This window comes from Alosa pseudoharengus, unplaced genomic scaffold (genome assembly GCF_046254945.1).
Source record: "Alosa pseudoharengus isolate Yale_2024_CS ecotype anadromous, Long Island Sound unplaced genomic scaffold, YU_APseudo_1.1 YU_APseudo_1.1_scf_15, whole genome shotgun sequence".
NCBI classification, from domain to species: Eukaryota; Metazoa; Chordata; class Actinopteri; order Clupeiformes; family Clupeidae; genus Alosa; species Alosa pseudoharengus.
The window spans coordinates 11292682-11313625 of record NW_027468620.1 but is presented as its reverse complement, the minus strand read 5'-3'; the positions used below and the strand labels follow the sequence as shown (position 1 = coordinate 11313625).

Sequence of the window (20944 nt, the reverse complement as noted above, 5' to 3'; positions counted from 1 at the left end):
AGGTTAAGATTCCGACATCTGTAGAGAACCAACCAGGTTAAGATCCGATAGATTAAGGTCCATAGAGACTATAGTGGAAGGTTCCGAGCATTGAAGTAAAAGGGTAGGAAAAGTGAGGAGAAAGACAGAGAGAGAGAGAAATGGATAGAGAATAAATAGAGAAATAGAGGAGAGGAAGGAGAACCGCGAGGGTGGAGGAGAAGTATGGCTAAGGGGGAAAGGGAGGCGCATGCTGGCTATACCAGCTTAATCTGCCTAGCATAAGCATGACACACACACACACACACACACTCATTCAGTCACACACACAAACACATACACAGGTACACACACACTCACACATATACGTAAACACACACACATAAACACAGGTGTGTGCACAGATAGACCTCAGGTGATAGGTTACTTAGGCATCTACCCTTTAAGCCATATCTTGGTTTATTTTATTTTTTGTATTTTAATCATTCCTGCATGTTTGCTGTTCTTTGTTTGCTGTGACATACTACGGTGCAGATACTGCCGGCCTTCTCTTTTGTTTGTGCACATGTTGTATGAGTGTGTCGTAGTGATGGGTGCAATATCGGAGTCTGGTGTGTACTGTAGTGGAGACTGACTGAGGAAAGGGAGCTATTGCGGACCACTGGCCATTCTTGTCCTCGTCGAGAACTGTGTAGACTCACTAAAACAACGTAGTGCAGCAGTGGCTGTGATGCGGCAGGTAGAGGAGTCAGCCAGCACCTGAAAGGTTGCCGGTTCAAACCCAACTCCTCCTGATGGCAGCCTACGCCATTGGTGTGTGAGTGTGTGTGAATGTAAGGCATGACATTGTGAAGCACTTTGAGTGCTTGGAGGAGTGAAAAAGCACTATAAAGGCAGTCCATTTACACACACACACACACACACAAAGTCGAACACTTGCACACACACAAATTAATCTGAACTGTTGACGTTGTTATTTAGAGTTGAGGTGGGCTCATAATTTGAGAAACGCTGAAATGTTGACTCCGCAGTCAGAAAATGTAAGTCACCTGAAACCCACACAACTCACGCCTTGTGTTTACCAGAAACTCTCTCTCTCTCTGTCTCTCTCTCTCTCTCCCTCACCCACACTAACACAAGGCTTTGTGTTCAGTCTTAACCACTTATTTCCAGATTAGCAGGCATATTAAGGTATGTGTGCTACTGTGCTCTGTGTGTAAGGAAGTGTGTGTGCTCACAGCTGTGTATGCTGTCAAGCAGTGAGGTCAGTTGAATAATAGCAACATGTATGCTTGAGGTATATACATTTCTGGGAGGGACTTATTATCTCACACTTAAAGAAACATACACACACACATTTTTTAATTCTTTATTTGAGTCCACCAATAAAATTTCTTACAGAAAGGATTAGAATATTCTCAGAGAAGATACAACTTTGACACTCAAGGGTAAAGCGTCGCCTATGCCACACATCAAGGCTGTCTATCACAGCTGATATGGAGCAGAATTGCATCTCAGTTGCAACAAATGACAAAACAAGGCATTGACAACTTTATAAATGTACAGATAGTTTATTAAAAAGGACTGTATACAGACAATGCCTTGACCAATACTGGCGCCATCTTGACATTAAGTCACTACAACACAGATCTTGCGTGTTTTTGACAGAAATACTTACTTTAAAGCACTTCCATCAAAAACATGCGAGATCTGTGTTGTTTCTAGATGGGGCCGACCGGCAAACGACTCAAGGTATTGTCTGTACAGTCCTTTTTATTAAACTATCTGTACATTTACAAAGTTGTTAAAGCCTCTTTTTTTTGTTAGGACCCTCATAATACTACCAAAGAAGTGTCGGGCTAGATAGATAGAGATAGATACTGTAGATAGATACTTTATTGATCCCCAAGGGGAAATTCAAGAAAAGACGGTAAAAAATACACAAAGACACAGAGCTACCTCGACAGGCTGCCTCTCTCGTCGGCGCCGGAACCGGAAACCCAAAGGCTATACTTTGAGCCTTGTAAATGGTTTAAAATTAGTGATCTTTTTACCATGAGAAATGCCCTAGTGTTAGCATTTTGAAAGCATCGGCTAAAAACAGGCTAGTTCCAATGCATTGGATTGGCGTTTTTTTGCTCCCCAACGACGTCAAACTTGTTATCTTGCTAAGCATATCCAAAATCCATTTTACACCGGATTTTCCCCTTTAAGCTCCTAAAGTTACTTTTAAAAACAATTTTAAACTTTCTGACATGTTCAAGGGGATGATCATAAGCGGCCTATAGGGTAGCACACAATTGTGCACAGATCTGGCAATAACTCTCCTGGTCCTGTCAAGAACAATGGAATATTCCTGATGTGATACGCGTCCGGACTGACTCATCACATGGGGAAAAGCAGGTGGCCAGAGAAGGTGGTGTGATGGTACTGACTATCGAACTCCCACGCACTAGCTCTCAATTTCACATAGACCACATCTCCCACCTCCAGTAGCAGAGAAGCTCCATTTGAGGCTTTTACCCCTCCAATTGGCTGATGGCTATGCACTGACAACATGCTCTCCATTTTTGCAAAGATTGATTGCAGTAGTTGTAGATGCATGACCATCACCATAAATAAATACAACAAAGTGGTAGACCCCTCTGACTGGAGCTGTGATAACCCCTTTGGCAGACACAAAGTGTAAGAGAGAGACACACAGAGAAAGAAAGAAAGACTTTTTATATTTCAATACTGTAATTTTGTAATGTTCACTAATCTGATCTAATGTCATGTGTGCCTTCGAGAAAAAGTCATTATTTATTTTCAGTGATAATTAATTAATTAATCTATATGTTTGATATATCTGCAGGAAATATGGTGAACATACATAAAAAGAGAAACCAAGCAGGCACTCTCCAGTACCTGTGTTGAGCAGTTTCCAATGTTGACAAAGATGTGTCTGAATGTCAGGGGCATTTCAGTTGAAAATGGTCCTGTATGTCCACTACCAGATGCTAGCAATGATGCAGAGAAAGATACCCTCCTCTCCTCTATCTCCCTCCTCAGGTCCTCCACTTCACCATGGTGGCCCTGGTGAGTGATGTCATTATCATTGATGGTTTCTCCTCTAAGCTGCGTCTCAGTCAAACAGCAGCACAGCAGCATCAGTAGAGCTTCACAAGTCTTCATGATGAAACTAGACAATTCTGCTTTCTGCTTCTTGTGTACTGATTCTGATTGCTCTTCCTCTCAAACATATATACTGTGCTGTACTGTATACCTGGTTTCATATTACCAAGTGGTTTCCTTGGGACATGCAGATATTAAGAAAACAAACACAATCATAGTTTTACGAAGATCAAAGGATCACAAGATTAAATGCCATAGTCTTACACTCATAAATGAAGGCGTGTACTGTATGTGAGTTATATTGTCCATGTTTCCTTGTTGTTTAGTAAAGGGCTGCTGATTCCTGGACAGGACTCTGGGTTGTTTGTTAAACACGTGCATCAAAAATGTGCCAAGGTTGAAATGCCAAGGTTCCAAGGAGTGTGTGGGACTCTGGGTGATTGAGCTCCTGCTGTTTCTCCTGAAGTGACTAAACGACGTCTCTGTGTTTTGTATGTCTCGTGTCACAAACACAGTCAGTTCAATGCCTAACGCTGTTAATAAACATCCATCCTTTTCTAAAATACAGACTGCTTTCCTACCCTTTATATCCTCTCATTTTGATAAGATGTAATGTTGAGTCCTGACAGTCATGCATTCACCAATGGGTTTCTTTCTTTCACCTTAATATTGTTAAGAAAGACTTTTTACTGACCTTTACTGAAAGACTTTACTTTCCTCCCATCTGGCAGGCGTACCAGAGCTTCTTATTCCCTGATGCTGGTCCCCTCTGAACTCCACACCACAGCCAGTCGGAGCCGTGGCCTACTGGTTAGTGCTTCGGACTTGTAACCTGAGGGTTGCCGGTTCGAACTCCTACAGGATCGTCTGGAGAAGGAAAATAAGTTGTCCAAGGACCTGGGCCAGGCAGCCACCAAACTCCAGCAGCTCCTCAAAGTCAGTCATGAGCAACTCGCCAAAGAGAAGGACACAGTCAAGGCCCTCAGTGACCAACTTCTAGCGAAGGTAACACACTTAAAATAAAATGTATATAAAATAAATAAAACATTAATATAAAAAATACTTCCTCAGACTTGTCTTTATTTTAAGGCATATATATATATATATATATATATATATATATTTAAAATACATTTTAGATATTTGCTGCTTTTGTTCAAACTGATGTACTCCACATATGATGTAACAATTAAAAAATAAATGTCTTTCAGGTAGAGAGTGGGGAGGTGAAAGAAGGGACGTCTGTCTGAGTTAGACAAACATTATACAAGTTGCCAAAATGCCTTAAGATGAGCAGAGTTATGCATTCCTGCAAGTTGATTTTTGTTGTACTGTAGTTTAATTAATACTCAAGGAAAATAGTAAAAAGACAAACTTCTCATTGTTAAATGTAGACAAATGTGATACAAACCTTTTTTTTTTTTTTTATGTTGACACAAACATTCCATTAATGAACTTCTGACCATGTCAGAAAATAGTGTTAAGGGAAACCGCATGTACGTTAAATGTACATCAACTAGTGCAATGACTTTATCGTTTGTATTGTCAAAGGTTGAGACAAGTCAGAACATGTTAAGGTACAATGATGTATTACATTGTTTGCCTGCTACTTTCTGTAGCTGGCTGGTAACAAAAATGTATGAATTTGATAAAGAATAAACTACAATGTAGCTTTAAAGGCCTGTTTTGTTTGCTGTTGTTCATGAAGTCAAGGGCAGAAGGATTCAACAAATGCTTAACAATAATTTAACACACAGTATGGTTCAGATAATCTTTTTTTATTATTTATATCTCTTCCTATTGTGGCAAAGAATGAACAACGCTTATACAGAGTATGTTAGTTAGCTTAATGGAATGTAACAATCACAGCTGGTAGAACAGAAGAGTACAGCAAAGAGCCTGATTCGAGGGCTGAACGCCCATGTGAATACTGGAGTAACAGAGATACTGCCTGCTCCCCCACCACCTGACAAAAACAGACCTGACTGATTCAGCAAATCGGTCCTGACTTGGACCTAATGGGGAGAATCAGGTCTGTTAATGTAGCCTAGAGCCTAGTCTTTCAGACAGGGCTTCCACTGGGGGGACCAGCAGCTTTGATATGCACTTCTGGAGAATAATAAAAAGCCCCATTCAAATGGAATGAACCAGAAAGGGGGCACTAAAGAGCAAAGCATAAGGAACAATGAACATATTTCAAAATAAAACAAAACTATTTAAAAATAAAAAAAATAAAAAATAAAAAAAAACCCACAAAACTGATCCGTCTTAAGGAATGATCAGGAGGTTTGTTCCTTTTTGGGAATTCATCAGTTTGGAATGACTTCTCCCTTGAAGTCTCTCTCCAAGGCAGACATGAGGTTAACAAAAAATAAACTAAAAATAAAAAACAAAACACTTAGGCAATTCGTCTGCACTGTTGTTGGGACCATTCTGATGGTGCACGTGAGAATGTGGCATTTACAATTGCTTGCCCTCCAGCTCCTTGATTATTCCCCTGTTTCCCAGCTTCTCTATTAGCACTGAGGAGTCATTGGCATCTATAGGATCGTCCACCTGCCACTCAATCGTAAGCCCTGTCATGGGAAAACAAAACACACATTTTTTTAAAAAAAATTAAGTATATTTTTTTGGCCTTTTATGCCTTTAATTTACAGCAGGGGTCCCCAACCTTGTACCATGGACCGGTTTGATTCCCAATTTTTTTTCACGGACACGGAACTTGAAGAAGTGAAAATTGAACAATATGAACTATGAAAATTGAACAACTTGAAGCTACATCTATCATGTGTGAACATAACAAAATATGGTAACAAAACATGGGAACTAAACGTGCATTACGAATATAATCAGTGGGAGCCCTGTGCTTGTTTCCCTGCAACAAGAAGGTTCCATCTGGGGGTGATGGAAGACAGTGACACCCTCAGTGTGTTTGAAATGTCCAGTCGATTGCGCAATTTGGTCTTAGTTGCAGTCATTGCCGAAAACCTGGCCTCGCATAGATACGTGGTGGGAAATGGTAGCAACGTTTTCAGTGCTTTTACGGCTATTTTGGGATATTCTGCTTTGGTTTTCATCCAAAAACCCACCAGAGAGGTTTCCTCATAGCCTACACACTCTTAAGACCACCGTGCAATTTCGATCAACTGCTCTTCCTCCTGCGCTGACAAGTTAGGACTATTCGGGATATTGACAAATGGGTTGCGGACCCACTCATTGGTTTGCCGTGGATCTTTGGAGGATGGGAAGTAACGCTCAAACTCATTTGAAAGCGCAACAAGGTGATCGCGCACCAGTTGCGAGAGAAAGGGCCCTGCCTCAGTCTCTCCCAAAACACCCACTACTGTTTGGAACATATCAAATACACCCCGATCCACTCGTCGTACCCACAAATCAAGCTTGGTTTTAAATGCAGCGACTTTATCTGCCAGTTTAAAGACAGTCGTCATTCTCCCCTGCAGTGACAGGTTGAGGTCATTAAGCAACCCGAATACGTCACACAGGTAAGCGAGTTTTGACACCCAGCCCTCATCACTAAAATATGCAGCTAACGGTGACTTTTTTTTCTGTAAGAAATCTCTGCAGCAGCTCTTGCAACTCAAATACTCTGTCCAGTGACCTGCAACCAACCAACTTGGATAGCGTACCACGGTGACCCATTCACCCTCTCTAACAACTGTGCCTCAATATCCTCTGACATATCATCAATTCGCCTATGGACAGTGCTTGCAGAAAGCGGTACCTGAGCTATTTTTATTAGCTGCAGCCTCCCCAAGGAGTTCATTGCACATGCCTTTACCAGCAGGCAGAATTAACTCTTCCCCAATAGTAAAGGGCTTCTTAGATTTAGCAATCCGACTAGCCACTATGGCTTTAAGCGCAGCCACGTTCACCGATGTGGTTGCTTACGCACTAGTTTTTTGTCCTTCTTGCTTGCGTTTCTTACGCTCAAAGAACTCAAGGGGTTTGTCTTTAAGTGTAGGATGCTTGGACTCTAGATGTCGAATTAGCTTTGATGGTTTCATTGCTTCGTTTGACAACTTATCGCCAAAATACACATAAAGGACTTGGTGCATGCGAGTCACCGGTCTCTGCGAAACCTTATTTGAAATATGACTCATCATATTTCATATTGAATGACCCCTTCTTTTTCTTTGAGGTATCTGGCTCACCATCGTCAGTGGGTATTATTGCGAATGTGACATTATTGCGAATTTAGTGACATTTTTGCGAATTTAGTGACATTATTGCGAGTTTATTTATTTTGCATGCATTTTTATTGTTAAACTCTTGTCGTAGGCTACGGCCCGGTTAGGAATGTCCCGTGGCCCGGCCCGGTGGTTGGGGACCGCTGATTTACAGGACAGTAGAGAATGACAGGAAGCGAGTGGGAGTCGGGATGGGATCCGGAAAGGACCACGGGGCGGGAATCGAACCCGGGTCGCCGGCGTACGGTGCAGGTGCCCCAGCCAGCCGCGCCACGGCTGGGGCCTACATCAACAAGGTTTGACAGGTTTAACTGGCCCCGTTCTCAGGCTACTCAATCTGCACGGTCACTCACAAAATAATAAAACGTCTTTGATACTGTTATGCAATTGCTCTCCACTGAGGCCTAAGGGAGGAACCCTGGTATAAGTTTCAGTGACCGTCATCTTACATGTTATTGTTTACATGTTATGTTATTGTTTACCTGGTCACTGACAGTATTGTTAAGAGAAACACAAAATAGGTTCTACAAGTAGAGCCAGTTATTCTGACAGCCTGGCAGAGGAACATACAGTAGCAGCTGTAATAATAATGCCCAGCAGGGGTCTCTGCAGATTATGAACCAGCCTGATCACGAGGAGAACGAATGGTTACTGGATAGGGACATGCCAACAGGAGACATTACACTCCGCAGTTCCCTTCGATAAATTACTTCTCTTGGAGACGGACTGAGTCAGATTTGCTCATGTGATGGGCACCATATGGCCTTAATCCTGTTTCATTGTAGATGTTGCTGACTGTTCAACAACTTCAGTACCTCATTTTACCGTTCTGAATAAAGAGGGGAAAAGGACCCACCTGTCAGTGTGTCCCTCAGGACACTCTTTGAGCCTGCGTACAGCATCTTCTTCCTCATTGGGGCCTCGTAAGGGAGCCTTCACAAAACACAGCAAGAGTTCAGGGTGGCACACCACATCTACCAAGCACAGAGGAACTACAACATGACACAGACAGAGACAGACAGACACACACGGTCTGACCAATCAACATGCCTGAAAACACAATACAGTTCTGTATTTTGGTTTGGCGTATAACCATGGAAATGAATTGTTCGGGTAGGGGTGGACGGCCTTCGCTATAAAGGGGCTGTTGTTGCTGCTCAGGGTCTACGTACTGCTTGGGCTATGTTGCCTGATGCAGCTAATCAATGGAGTGGAGGCCGTGATCAGGTGATTGAATTAGTGGAGTCACTGCCTGACTGCTGAATAGCTGCGGCTATAATGTTAGACCCTTCACAGATGGGACGGGACAGGCCAGGCCAGGCAACCATTTTGTACTGTTAGTCCAAATACAATTCAACATGGAGTTCAAACATGTAGGTGATGGTGGATTAGCTTGTCACGTTAGAAGTGAACGTTTTCAGCCCACACCCTGGTAACCTCTTCCCCGTAACAGTGATGATCACAAGAGATACATTTGCTCGAGCGCTGACAACCAGGTGCAAGTATGCCCATCCTCCATTCTCTTTAAAAGAAATCACATTTATACTGACCATATAATGAAGACCAGGTCCTCTCTTTCAGTCTGATCGGTTCTGTAGCAGCAGTCATACAGTGCGTAGCGACAGTCGTTTCTTGGGAACATGCTGACAAGCTTTGAGAAGACGTCATCCACATCCGCAACATCTTTCATCTTGAGGGAGTTCTCCTCATCCACTATGATGCTCTTGTTACTCAGGCGCAACATGAGTAGCTTGTGCCGATCACACTGCACCTCACCCCCGTGGTCCAGCCTGATATCCATGTACGCCTTAACCACGCCATAATCAACCACTACTCCAGAGGCCTGACAACCAACACACAAGAGAGGAGACGCACACAAAAAAAAATTATTAGACACCAGCATGATCAGGATTTTAATAGTTTTATGGTTAAAGTATGGCTTTTGTTCCTAGAGCGAAACGTAATGTCACATTCCTATGTAATGACAATCCTGTAAAAAACACCTGGCTGAACTCCAAGCAGGCCCTCACTCCAAATTACTCATCTGAAACCTTGAAAAGGGTCACTGTTGTCATGGTTTATTACCCAAACGGTCAGACATTACAGAAGACTATAGGGGACTGGGATTCCCACATAAGAGGCAGTGGCAGACAAACTGCTAACTTCAGGGACCATCTGCACCATCAATGATCACTAAGTCATGGGCTGAACCCATGCAGTTACTGATACCATTAATTGAGTTGGCAACTCAACACACACAGCACATAACTTCAGAACTAGTTATACAAGCTTTAAATTGCAGCTCCTCCCTCTACACTCATTGTACTGACACTGACCTTAAATTTCTTAAAACTTTTGAGGTAACCTTTAAAACAAACACTTTCACGAGCAGAATTCGACTAAGATTTGCTGGTGTACATGCCTGAAAGTTGCTAGCTTACGCTCAGCAGTCAATAAGTGATAGACACACCGCCATTTTAGGCATTAAGTCAACAATATGACTTCTTTTCCAGCTCGTCTTCAGGTAGGGAGTGTCAGGGAAGACAGCTTTGCTCGATTCAACTTTCGAGGTGATGTCTGTCGATGCAGTCATCAAATAATAGGCCTACAATACAATCCTTACAATGACTTATTCGCACATTCACTTGTTTAAATGCAATATTAAAGTGAATGGAAAAGGCAATATGACAAGTTGTTATTCTTCTGATAATGATAGGCTACTGCAGATTTCACTTTTTTCCAGGCCTTCCACATTCCTGCGCTAGCAGAACAAGTCCACACTTGTAAGCACACCTGAAGACACGCAAAAGATGTGTCGGGTTTTATGGTTTTTCCCCATTCATGCGACGCTGTATCTGTGCGTCTCAACACAATCTGAATTCCAATGTTATAATGATTGCTGCGCAGATGTATTGGGGAGATTTTAACGAGAAAACTCGACTAAATCTGTTGCAAGTCAGCGCCCTGAAACCAGATCATGATGTAACGACAAACCCTCAATCCACGTAATTAGCAACATTATGTGCAAATCTATGGCTTGTCACGATGCTCACATTACATAGCTTTCGAATAAAACGTGCTTTCGAAAATAGTAACGTTAGTGTTAGATCTGAGGTTACTATCGCTAGGCTAATGGTGGCGTTTTTTTTAACATGAGGCACACACCTTTCTAGTGATGTTACCTGTGAACCCCCTGCTTCGAAGTACGCCTGTTTGAGTCGTGATTCACTCGGATCTTTCACCCGTATCTTTAAATTAACCCACGAGTCGCGAGTCTCTAGTATCATTAACTCGGATCAGTTGAGTCCTACTACAATTCAATCTAAAACGATAAACAGCGCCACACACAAACCTCTTGCAACATTAGCTAGCCTACTAGCCATCATATCTGCCAAAAATGTAACCATTTCGTAAGTAGGATAACCACAACTCCACAAATCAACTCAAGCGACTGAGTGAGCAGGCAGTCTGAGATAACTGGTTAACTTCCCGCAGAGCCGGGTTAGTCGGATCAGCCGGCCGGTTAGGCTACATGAGTACGAGTCGGCTACGGCTACGTTGTCATGAGTGGCTGTAGACGAGCGAGTAGCTCCTCCTCAAAGTGAAAAGCAATTCCACAACAAAAGCCATTCTTCACCTCTAAAATAACATTCAATGTTCTGCATGTAGCCTAGGCATACTTTAGATTTGGTGTATAGATGTGTAGCATATTAAAATGCAATTAGGTCGCGCAGACAGTCCGAAACATTGCACGCTCTTAATGGAGCTGCTTTGTATACCCGGGTTAGTCGGATCGCTGGGCCGGGCGGTTACGTTATGAGTGCGAGTCAGCCGAATCAGCCGGCGTTGTCATGAGTGGATCAGTAGACGAGCGAGTAACTCCTCGTCAAGGTGAAAAGCAAATCCACAACAAAAGCCATTCTTTCACTTCTGAAATAACATACAATGTTCTAAACGTAGGCATAGCCTACTTTTAAATGCAATTAGGTCGCGAAGACAGTACGAAACATTGCAAGCTCTGTATGGAGCTGCTCAGGCTAGCCGGGTCAGTTGGATCTGCAGGGCGGGCCGGTTACATTGTTATGAGTGCGAGTCAGCCGAATCAGCCGGCTACGTTGTCATGAGTGGATCTGTAGACGAGCGAGTAACTCCTCGTCAAGGTGAAAAGCAAATCCACAACAAAAGCCATTCTTTCACTTCTGAAATAGCATACAGTGTTCTACACGTAGGCATAGCCTACTTTTAAATGCAATTAGGTCGCGAAGACAGTCCGAAACATTGCAAGCTCTGTATGGAGCTGCTCAGGCTAGCCGGGTCAGTTGGATCTGCAGGGCGGGCCGGTTACGTTGTTATGAGTGCGAGTCAGCCGAATCAGCCGGCTACGTTGTCATGAGTGGATCTTTAGAGGAGCGAGTAACTCCTCGTCAAGGTTAAAAGAAAATCCACAACAAAAGCCATGCGTTCACTTCTGAAATAACATATATTCTGCACGCATAGCCTACTTTAAAATGCAATTAGGTCGCGAAGACAGTCTGAAACATTGCAAGCTCTGTATGGAGAGTAGGCTAGCCAGTCGGATCAGCCAAGCGGGCCGGTTACGTTGTTGTTATGAGTGCGAGTCAGCCGAATCAGCCGGCTAGTTGTCATGAGTGGATCTGTAGACGAGCAAGTAGCCTAGTTTCTACTCGTGTCAAGGTGATAATAATAATAGGCCTAATGAGAATAGTAGTAGTAGTAGTAGTAGTAGTAGTAATAATAATAATAATAATAATAATAATAATTTAGTCACTGCAGGGCATTTCTATGTTCCTGTTTCTATGTCTACATTGAAAGTCAATTGCTTAGGCTAAGACAATAAATAAACAGTCTGGCTCAAACTGCTTTCTTTCCCATGAGTGGGTGGAGGTTTTGATGCTATTATATTAGGCTATTTTATATTATATTATATTATGTTTTATTATATTATATTATATATGATATTATATTAGTCTACCTAACATGATATATATATATATATATATAGCTATGATTAATAGGCTAATAATATTAGTTGCCTAGTATTAGCTGCTTTTATAATACCTATTAGAATAGATTCATAGTAGCCTACTATTAGTATATAGTAGTGGTAATAAACATTGTAGCAGAGTAGCATTAGACCTAGGCAAATGTTCTATTGTTAACAAAACAACAACAAATAATTAATTATTATAATATAGGCTACCCTCCCTGTCAATAAGATCAAAGTTTCTGAACATGAGCACCAAAAAGATGAACAATGTGTGGATGCACTTTGACCAGGAGACCAAAACTCTTAGGCTAAATGCAAGTACTGCAAAAACCTGGTTTCAAATCATGGAGGATCCACATCCAACATGAGAAGGCACTTAACGAAATGAAGCACCCCACTGCACTGCTTGAACGTAGGACTGAATTTCTTTGCGATTTAGCAATACTGACTCAAGTGACTCAAGTGACTCGTTCAACCCGGATCAGTTTAGTGAGTGACTCAGAATAACCCGGATCCTTAAAAGGAATCGAGTTTAACAGGCCTACTTCGAAGTGTGTATCAAAGGAACCAATTTGGAGTGAAGCTTTGTATCGGAGCTTGATTCGTTTTGTGATAATCACGTGATCAGTGACGTCCGTATGGTATAAAATTCTCGCCAAAAGTTTTCTGTACCTGTACCAAAGTTTTGTGCTTGTAAGAATATTTTGTGCTCGTAAAAAATATTTGTGTACATGTAAAAATACTTTGTATCCGTAAAAATATTTTGTGCATGTAAAAATGGTTTGTACATCTTCAAATCCGTTTTGTCACTGTGTCGAAAAAAGTTTTGTGAATTTGCGAACGATTTTTGCACGCACGGATTTTCCATTTGCAAGTGCGCATCTGTTTTCTACAGACATGAAACAGATCTACGGGTACGAAACGAATTTACAAGTACAAAACTTTTTTACAAATTTTCCCAAAACAGCCAATCACAGCACTGCTTACTGAACGGCCAGTCAGCCGATCAGCTCGCTTCTTTAATTCTGAAACGCTGGACATACCGCTCTGGGTACATCCATACCAACACCACAGTCAGAAGAGGTGAAACACTTAAAAAAGAAGAAGAGGTGAAACAAGTATTGGCTGGGCTAAGCTAACTTCAAAGATACTGCTTTTATCAACCGTCTCTGCTAACGTTACGTGAAAGCACGCACATATAACGTGGGAAATACAAAGGGAGGAATGACTAGTCGGAAACATTATAACACAATTATACAGAACAATTATCATTAATAATAATACTAACCCTGTGGGAACAATAACTTAATGAGACACGCTTCATTTTCTTCCATAATGGTAATCTACCCAATTTCGTGTAAAAGTACAATAGGGCGTATGAAGTCCGTCTTTTATGTCCAGAATGAATGGGTCTTTAGTCAGCCTAAGCCAACCTGAACTTTTTTGGTCATGTAACTGTTATGTTCTAGCTAGCTTAGGTAACAAGCTAACAAGCAAACAGCTCAACTTAACTCTATTCCTTCCCTACTATGAATCTAATATCATTAACTAGAACTAATAAACAGTATAGTTTAAAACGCGAGCACTGGATAGGTAATTAGTAGGTAACAATAGGTAATGGCAGCTAACTGGGCAGCTAACCGTCTCTGCTAACGTTACGTGAATGCACTGCACATATAACGTGGGAAATACAAAGGGAGGAATGACTAGTCGGAAAACACAACAATTATCATTAATAATAATACTAATGATCACATTTTTATTAGTTCTAGTTAATAGTATTAGATTCATAGTAGGGAAGGAATAGAGTTAAGTTGAGCTGTTTGCTTGTTAGCTAAGTTAGCTCTTCTTTTTTAAGTGTTTCACCCAAAGATTGTTAACAATCTTTGTTTCACCTCTTCTGACTGTGGTGTTTACATGGATGTACCCAGAGCGGTATGTCCAGCGTTTCAGAATTAAAGAAGAGAGCTGATCGGCTGACTGGCCGTTCAGTAAGCAGTGCTGTGATTGGCTTTTTTGGGAAAATTTGTAAAAAAGTTTTGTACTTGTAAATTCGTTTCGTACCCGTAGATCTGTTTCATGTCTGTAGAAAACAGATGCGCACTTGCAAATGGAAAATCCGTGCGTGCAAAAATCGTTCGCAAATTCACAAAACTTTTTTCGACACAGTGACAAAACGGATTTGAAGATGTACAAACCATTTTTACATGCACAAAATATTTTTACGGATACAAAGTATTTTTACATGTACACAAATATTTTTTACGAGCACAAAATATTCTTACAAGCACAAAACGTTGGTACAGGTACAGAAAACTTTTGGCGAGAATTTTATACCATACGTCCGAAGCTTCGTTTCCCACACACCCACGTGACTGCTTCGAAATTTAATTCAAAGCATTAAAGTTGCGCGACACGGGGCGCGCCGTTGTGGGTTGTTGAAAAAGGAGAGCCAACAGGGTCAATAGTGCTGCTGACACGAAAGCTTATAGCCCGGGCTTATAGCTCCATTGTTAGCACGCTCGACTCCCGTTCTAGGGTGCGTCTGTTTCGCGGGTTCGAGTCCAGGCGTGTGCAGGACTGAATCGCAGTTACAACACAACCCACATTACAATTGGTCTAGGGTCTAGGCTACGTACTCAATATAATCACAGAAATGTGCATGCCCATTCTTTATTCATCTCCCTCCTAAATTGATGTATTTGTTTACAAATACAATAAATGTTCACAGCCAAAATACTACCTTTATTGTGTTTGTAGATTAGACAATTACATTTGTATTTATACAGGGTACAAAATAGGCTTAGTTAGGCCTATTTATGACATTATTTATTTATACATTAATTCATGCTCAACATTTATTCATCTTGGACTCAAAGACATTCATGGCTAATGTCTGAAACACTTCGTGACACAATGCTATCCTTAACTTTCACCAGCAGAGGTCCTCATAGAGTTCTGAAGCTTCGAGTACTGAACCTTTTTTCGATACAATTGGATTAAAAGCTTCACTGGTTCAGAAAGCTTCAGTTCGCCATCACTACACCTTTCCAATACACCAAAAATGAATCCACATGAATGGACAATAATCCCCGTAAGTTATTTCAGTCTGCGCCGGAAAATGTATATAACATGGACATTAAGAATGAAACTGACTTACCATGTTGACTGTACGTTCTCAGAGAGGTCGGCTGAGCCACTGGAAAGATGAGAGTAGGTTTATGCGCAGGCCCTCCCCGCTTTAACTGAGGAGCCTCTCGCTGCAGCCTGCGGGAAGGCGGGGCTTGACATCAAGCCCAGCCCACATCCAAGTCAGCCATGTTTTTTTGTATTACGTCACGCAGTTTGGCGGCGAGAGGGAGGGAGGCAGTCGGCAGAGAGAGCCAGGACTCGCAACGAGACTGGGCGAGCTGCTAGTGCTACATTCTACAAACCAGCAACTTACTGCAAAACACGTTTTATTGTGTAATTCAACACATAAACTGTGGATTCAAACCAGTGCAGCAACTCGCAACAGCACCAACGTTTCCATAAGAACGCTGTTGTCACACTATAGTCCAGGCAAAGTAAGGTCTGACCCAAAACTAATTGCAACAGAATTTATTTTTCCATTTTTATATTTCAATTGGTGATCTAAACACCATAGTAAAAGTCCATGAAAATCCAGTTGGTGGAAATATGTTAAAATGAGGGTTGTTTTTATACATTATCCTTCAGGAAATTCTGACAAAACAGTGATTAGAATGTTTTAGAATAAGCATTCTAAAGAATATTGGACCCCATTTAAACTAACATGGAATTTTAGAATCTTGCATTGTTGAGTAAAATTCTTTTATATTTTCAAACAGTTGTTCAATTTACTTCAAACAGATTTGTTGCTAAATTGTTCTACAATGTTAAAGCTGTACATAATTAATGAATATGATTTTTCTCTCAGTAAATCGAATTGATCAGACACACTGCTTCACTTACACAAACAAATTTATTTACATGTCGTCTTCATCAAAGGGGCCTAAAATTTCTGGATGAGGAGCATTTGTGCAATTTACACCCCTACAATCCCCACAGGCTGGAGAGCACTGGAGCCCATGCTTTCTGCAACTGCAGGTTGCTCTAGTACAATCTGTTTTGCAGTTGCACCTAATTACTTTCAGGAGAGCTGGTGGTGCTGGGGGAAGGTCTGTTTCTTTAGGGATGAGTTTTCCATCTACCAGATGCCAGCCCCAATCAGTTGGATTCAGGTCTGCTCTACCTAACCATTCTTGTACTTGCAAATACACACGGAAACTGTGGTATTTTGTGGCTGAGGCAGCACTTGTGGATGGACAAAGGTCGAACTCGTCGCAACTTTTTTACTGAATATTTCATGTCAAAGTCTGTCAATATTCACATGTTTTGCACCATAAACAATCAGAAGCAGTGCTTGTCCGGCCTGTTCAATTTCTTTTTTGGTTGATTATAGAACACAGCTGCTTGTTTCCTAAAGTGTTCATTTTTTACTATCAGTTTTAAGGCGGTGCCTTTTCCAACCCTAAAGAGGCTTGATGTTGTATCACAGCCTAATGCTGCATGCCCAAAGAGGATATATTTACAAACTTCACCCAAGTCTTTTTTAAAGTTGGTAACAGTGTTGGGAGTAACGGCGTTTAAGTATAACGGCGTTACTAACGGCGTTCATTTGTCAATAACGGAGTAATCTAATTAATTACTTTTTACAACGTTACAACGCCGTTAACGTTACTGGACGTTAAATGCGGTGCGTTACTTACTTTGCATTGATTGAATAAACTGTGTAATCCGAACGCACCCCTGGCTCACAGCTAGTGAGGAGGTGGGTTAATAACGACGTAAGCGATTAGGATTGGCTAAGGCAGAGTCATGTTTCATGATAGCCAATCAGTGTTTTTACACACTTGCCAGCACACGCGCCACACACACGCAACAGCTAAAGTAGAATGTATGAATGTATGAAGCTGTTGGTGAGTCTGGTAGTGCGGGAGCGCAGGCTTCTGTACCTCTTCCCAGAGGGCAGTAGATCAAACCCCGCTCACAATCTGTTTGATCTACTGCCCTCTGGGAAGAGGTACAGAAGCCTGCGCTCCCGCACTACCAGACTCACCAACAGCTTCATACACCAAGCTGTTAGGATGCTGAACTCTCTCCCTCCTCTCCCCCCTCCACCCTCAGCTACATAACATCCTGGACATTGGACCCACAATGGCCGCCTGCACCACTCCACTTGCACACTTGTACACTTTGCAACTTGTTGTTGTCCTGAAAACACAACACTTCTGCTGCTCTTACATAACTTGCACCACTATGCCACTTTATTTCTTACTTAGGTCAAACAGAACTACCTCAGCCTCTTATTGGCCTGACTTTGCACTAGTATTTTATTTTATTGACTGTCTATGCACAATTTCAACCATTTTTTGCTGCTCTTATTTTTTCATTATATGTGCCCTCTTATTTACTTATTTACTTACTTTTTGTTTACTTGAATGTTATGTTTGTCTGTGGACTTAAAATTGGTAAAATATGTCTTGTCTCCACCGTGGGATAGTGAGAAACGTAATTTCGATCTCTTTGTATGTCTGGAACATGTGAAGAAATTGACAATAAAGCTGACTTTGACTTTGACTTTGACTTTGAAGTAGAGATTCGATGAAACAGCAGAGGTCAGGAGCAATCCGATGAAAAGTTGGCATTTTCAAGGTGGAGATATTAGCACTACTTCAAATTCATTGTGGTCAAAGGCAAGAACGTGCATGTGAAAGTAATTGTAGGTGAATAATTACTTAAAATTAATCTTAGACTGGCGAACTTCAGGAAAAACTCAGGAATCAAGTTTATTCTATTACAGGCAAAGAGGGTACAAAAAAAGGTCTATGTAGGCCTAGCCCAGGCCTAAAAGGCCTAGGTTGGCCTAGAGCCAACTACTCTCTTCCGCTCTACATCCTTAGTCTGACAATCCAAAATCCGAATCTCACAAACATTGCAGTTTAGTTACTTTTAAATGGTTTAAACAAAGAACAAAATGGCGCCAAGAACAAGCCCACTTGATTGGTTCTACAGTTGGTATCAGACACACCTACTCACACCCACTTCACACCTATGAATTCTTGTCAGAATAGCATGAGGAGAGATATCTTATATATCAGAAATATCACTTATAGAATGTTCCAAACATTCTCACAATCACATCATTACAATCCTTGTAATGAGACTATCAAAATGATACCAGACATGAATACATTTACATTTCATGATACATGGATACATTATATCAAGGAAGCATCCTTTGTCTTGTGTAAGTGATAGGCCTTAAACCAGCACATTAGCATTCCATTGGGGGAGGGGATAGTGTCTTTGTTTAAAACCAAGATGGGTTACATGGCTAACTAAAAGTAGTCTTGAAGTTAAATTATTATCCATTTTAACCATACATTTTATTGCTATCACATGTAATGTGTACATTATGTCCAGGAGCGAAGACTTTGTCGACATCCGTTGTAAGCAACTCTAATTTAATGAGGCATCTCGCACGCTAGTGGCCAAAAACACCGATAGCCCCCCTCCACCAGAGATGATAGCTCGCCATCCACTAGCAAAGAAGGACTCGGAGCAATGTCCTCCAAGCAGCAAAAGCTAGATCTTTCTGCCTCACAACAAAAACCTATGACACAGGCTGAAGTCAACCGTAGGTCTGTCGATGTACAATTTCCCCTTGGGGATCAATAAAGTATCTATCTATCTATCTATCTAATAAATATCGAAAGTTATGTAGCCTACAAACACCTGTCTGTTCTACTAATTTCAACTGGCTTTTCAAAACTGCTCAAAAAATCCAAATTCTTTGACATATAGCAACTTTTTTTTTAACAGTAATGCAAATAGTTACTTTCCCTGGTAACGAGTTACTCTTATCATAGAGTAATTCAGTTACTAACTCAGTTACTTTTTGGAACAAGTAGTGAGTAACTATAACTAATTACTTTTTTAAAGTAACGTTCCCAACACTGGTTGGTAATGTTCCAAATTCGTGTTCTCTTTCCATCCTGTGTAAGGAAGACTGTGTGACTGTCCAGGTTTACATGATGACACAGCAAAGCCAGCAAGTCTGTGTCTTCTTCGACAACGACCGTTTTTTCAGTTATAGCCTCCTGTACTGCTGTCTGCACAATCAGCAGGTCAGCGTCTCCATCACTATGGAAGACTCTGAAACTCTCATCTTGAAACTTTCTTACCATGAGATTTAACATCTGTTGTTTATTTGCTTGTTTGACAGGAAATTCTCTTTTTGGGAGTTACAGACCATATCTTCTGTGAAGGTAATTGTTGGCTCCATATATCCTTTTCTGCGACGCTGATGTGTGCTGTCCTTGGTAGATAGTCCACTGTCATATCCATCAAATACAATCACAGTTGATTGGCCGTATTTCTTCCTTACGTGGTTTATGTATAAATCTGCAATGGCACCATAGGTAAGCCCACGTGGCCAAGGTAACTTTTGCAAGAGAGAGCCTCCATCAAGTACAAAATGGACATTACATGAGGGGTCATGTTCATCAGGCGTATGTAGAACTAATACAGCATCTGTGAGTGCTGGTTTGTTAGCCTTCCTCATCATCCCCATGTTATCAAACAATGCAGGAGGATGTCCGCATAATTCATACCGGAAGATTTCATCAGGATTCTCCATGTATTCTGATGCAGCAATGTAGCGCTGGAACAAAAGCTCAGGAGCAACCTGCACAAATTCACCATCAGCTTTGATGGCATGTTTGGCTGCTAGTGTCACTGCTCTATCATTTTTCCTAAAAGTATACTCTGCAACATTCTTTCCCTCCATTTTATGTAAGATATGCAGACCAACATCTTTGGCCTTATCTACATTAGCAGAGCTGTCAGCTGTGACTCCACTAGTGATGTTGCGGAGGGAAGGGTCTGATGTGAAAGGGTTCCGATGTTGTAGGAAATTCTCAAGCTCTTGGATGTCTTTTTGATCCTTTTCAATTCTTGCTTGCATGCTGTCCTTATGCTGTTCACTTGTTGTGAATGCTGTTCGGGTGACTTCTTGCATGGCATTGTTGACCTCAGCACATGCAGGCATTGACAGCAACCAGGTCACCCGCTGCAACTCTGTCATGCCTCTACCTCTTGTCAGACCACCATTCGTCTTCATGCTTCTCATCAGTACCTGCTCAATGACTAAGTCTGTGGTGAGGCCAGCCCAAAGGCGATCACTTCTCCTGATGACATGGAGACCACCCTCAAAGTGTTGAAAAGTGGCAGGTTGTTCATGTTCAAGTTTGGACATTTTTTGCAGGTACAGATTAGCTGACTTGAGATAGAAATTATGTCCAGATGCAGCTAGGTATGGCAGCATGTCAGAAAGTGTGTTGATGTGAAGTTTCCAGTTTCCCAGACGCTCTGCCAAAATGAACTGCCTCAGTATGTCTATCATGTCCATATATTGAAGCCATAGGGTAGCAGTCCGTGAGTTTTTCATTTTCTCTTTTGCTTCATCCATCTTTCCCTCCATTCTTTTCAAGACTGATGAATCTTCAATCTCCATGAAGCTGATGTCATTTTTCATCATTCTCTCTAGTAACTTAGTGGCCAGAAGCAGATC

The 20944-nt window shown here is 41.5% G+C and overlaps 2 protein-coding genes across 2 annotated transcripts in view; one reads left to right on the top strand and one right to left on the bottom strand.

Moving 5' to 3' along the window:
• The window catches only part of cxcl18a.1 (chemokine (C-X-C motif) ligand 18a, duplicate 1), a 31746-nt gene extending 26971 nt beyond the window's left edge, over positions 1-4775 (top strand). Inside the window, exons 4-5 of the transcript XR_012986999.1 lie at positions 3825-4098; positions 4305-4775. The gene's annotated coding sequence lies outside the window, so the exon portion shown is untranslated. The remainder of the gene's footprint in view (positions 1-3824; positions 4099-4304) is intronic.
• An 80-nt stretch (positions 4776-4855) lies between these two features.
• LOC143124177 (cofilin-1-B-like) lies at positions 4856-15547 on the bottom strand. Its single transcript, XM_076285529.1, has 4 exons — positions 15470-15547; positions 8852-9144; positions 8158-8234; positions 4856-5669 (listed from the first exon to the last, which is right to left on the bottom strand). The coding sequence occupies exons 1-4, from the start codon at positions 15470-15472 to the stop codon at positions 5554-5556; spliced, it is 489 nt and encodes a 162-aa protein (XP_076141644.1). The 5' UTR covers positions 15473-15547; the 3' UTR covers positions 4856-5553.
• Between the last annotated feature and the right edge of the window lie 5397 nt (positions 15548-20944).

Excerpts from the sequence above, each read along its gene's own strand:
- LOC143124177 (XM_076285529.1), bottom strand. Across the intron at positions 8,235-8,851 it reads GACCTGGTCTTCATTATATG|GCTCCCTTACGAGGCCCCAA; the intron begins GTCAGTATAAAT and ends TGTTTTGTGAAG. Across the intron at positions 5,670-8,157 it reads CCTGAGGGACACACTGACAG|GGCTTACGATTGAGTGGCAG; the intron begins GTGGGTCCTTTT and ends TTCCCATGACAG.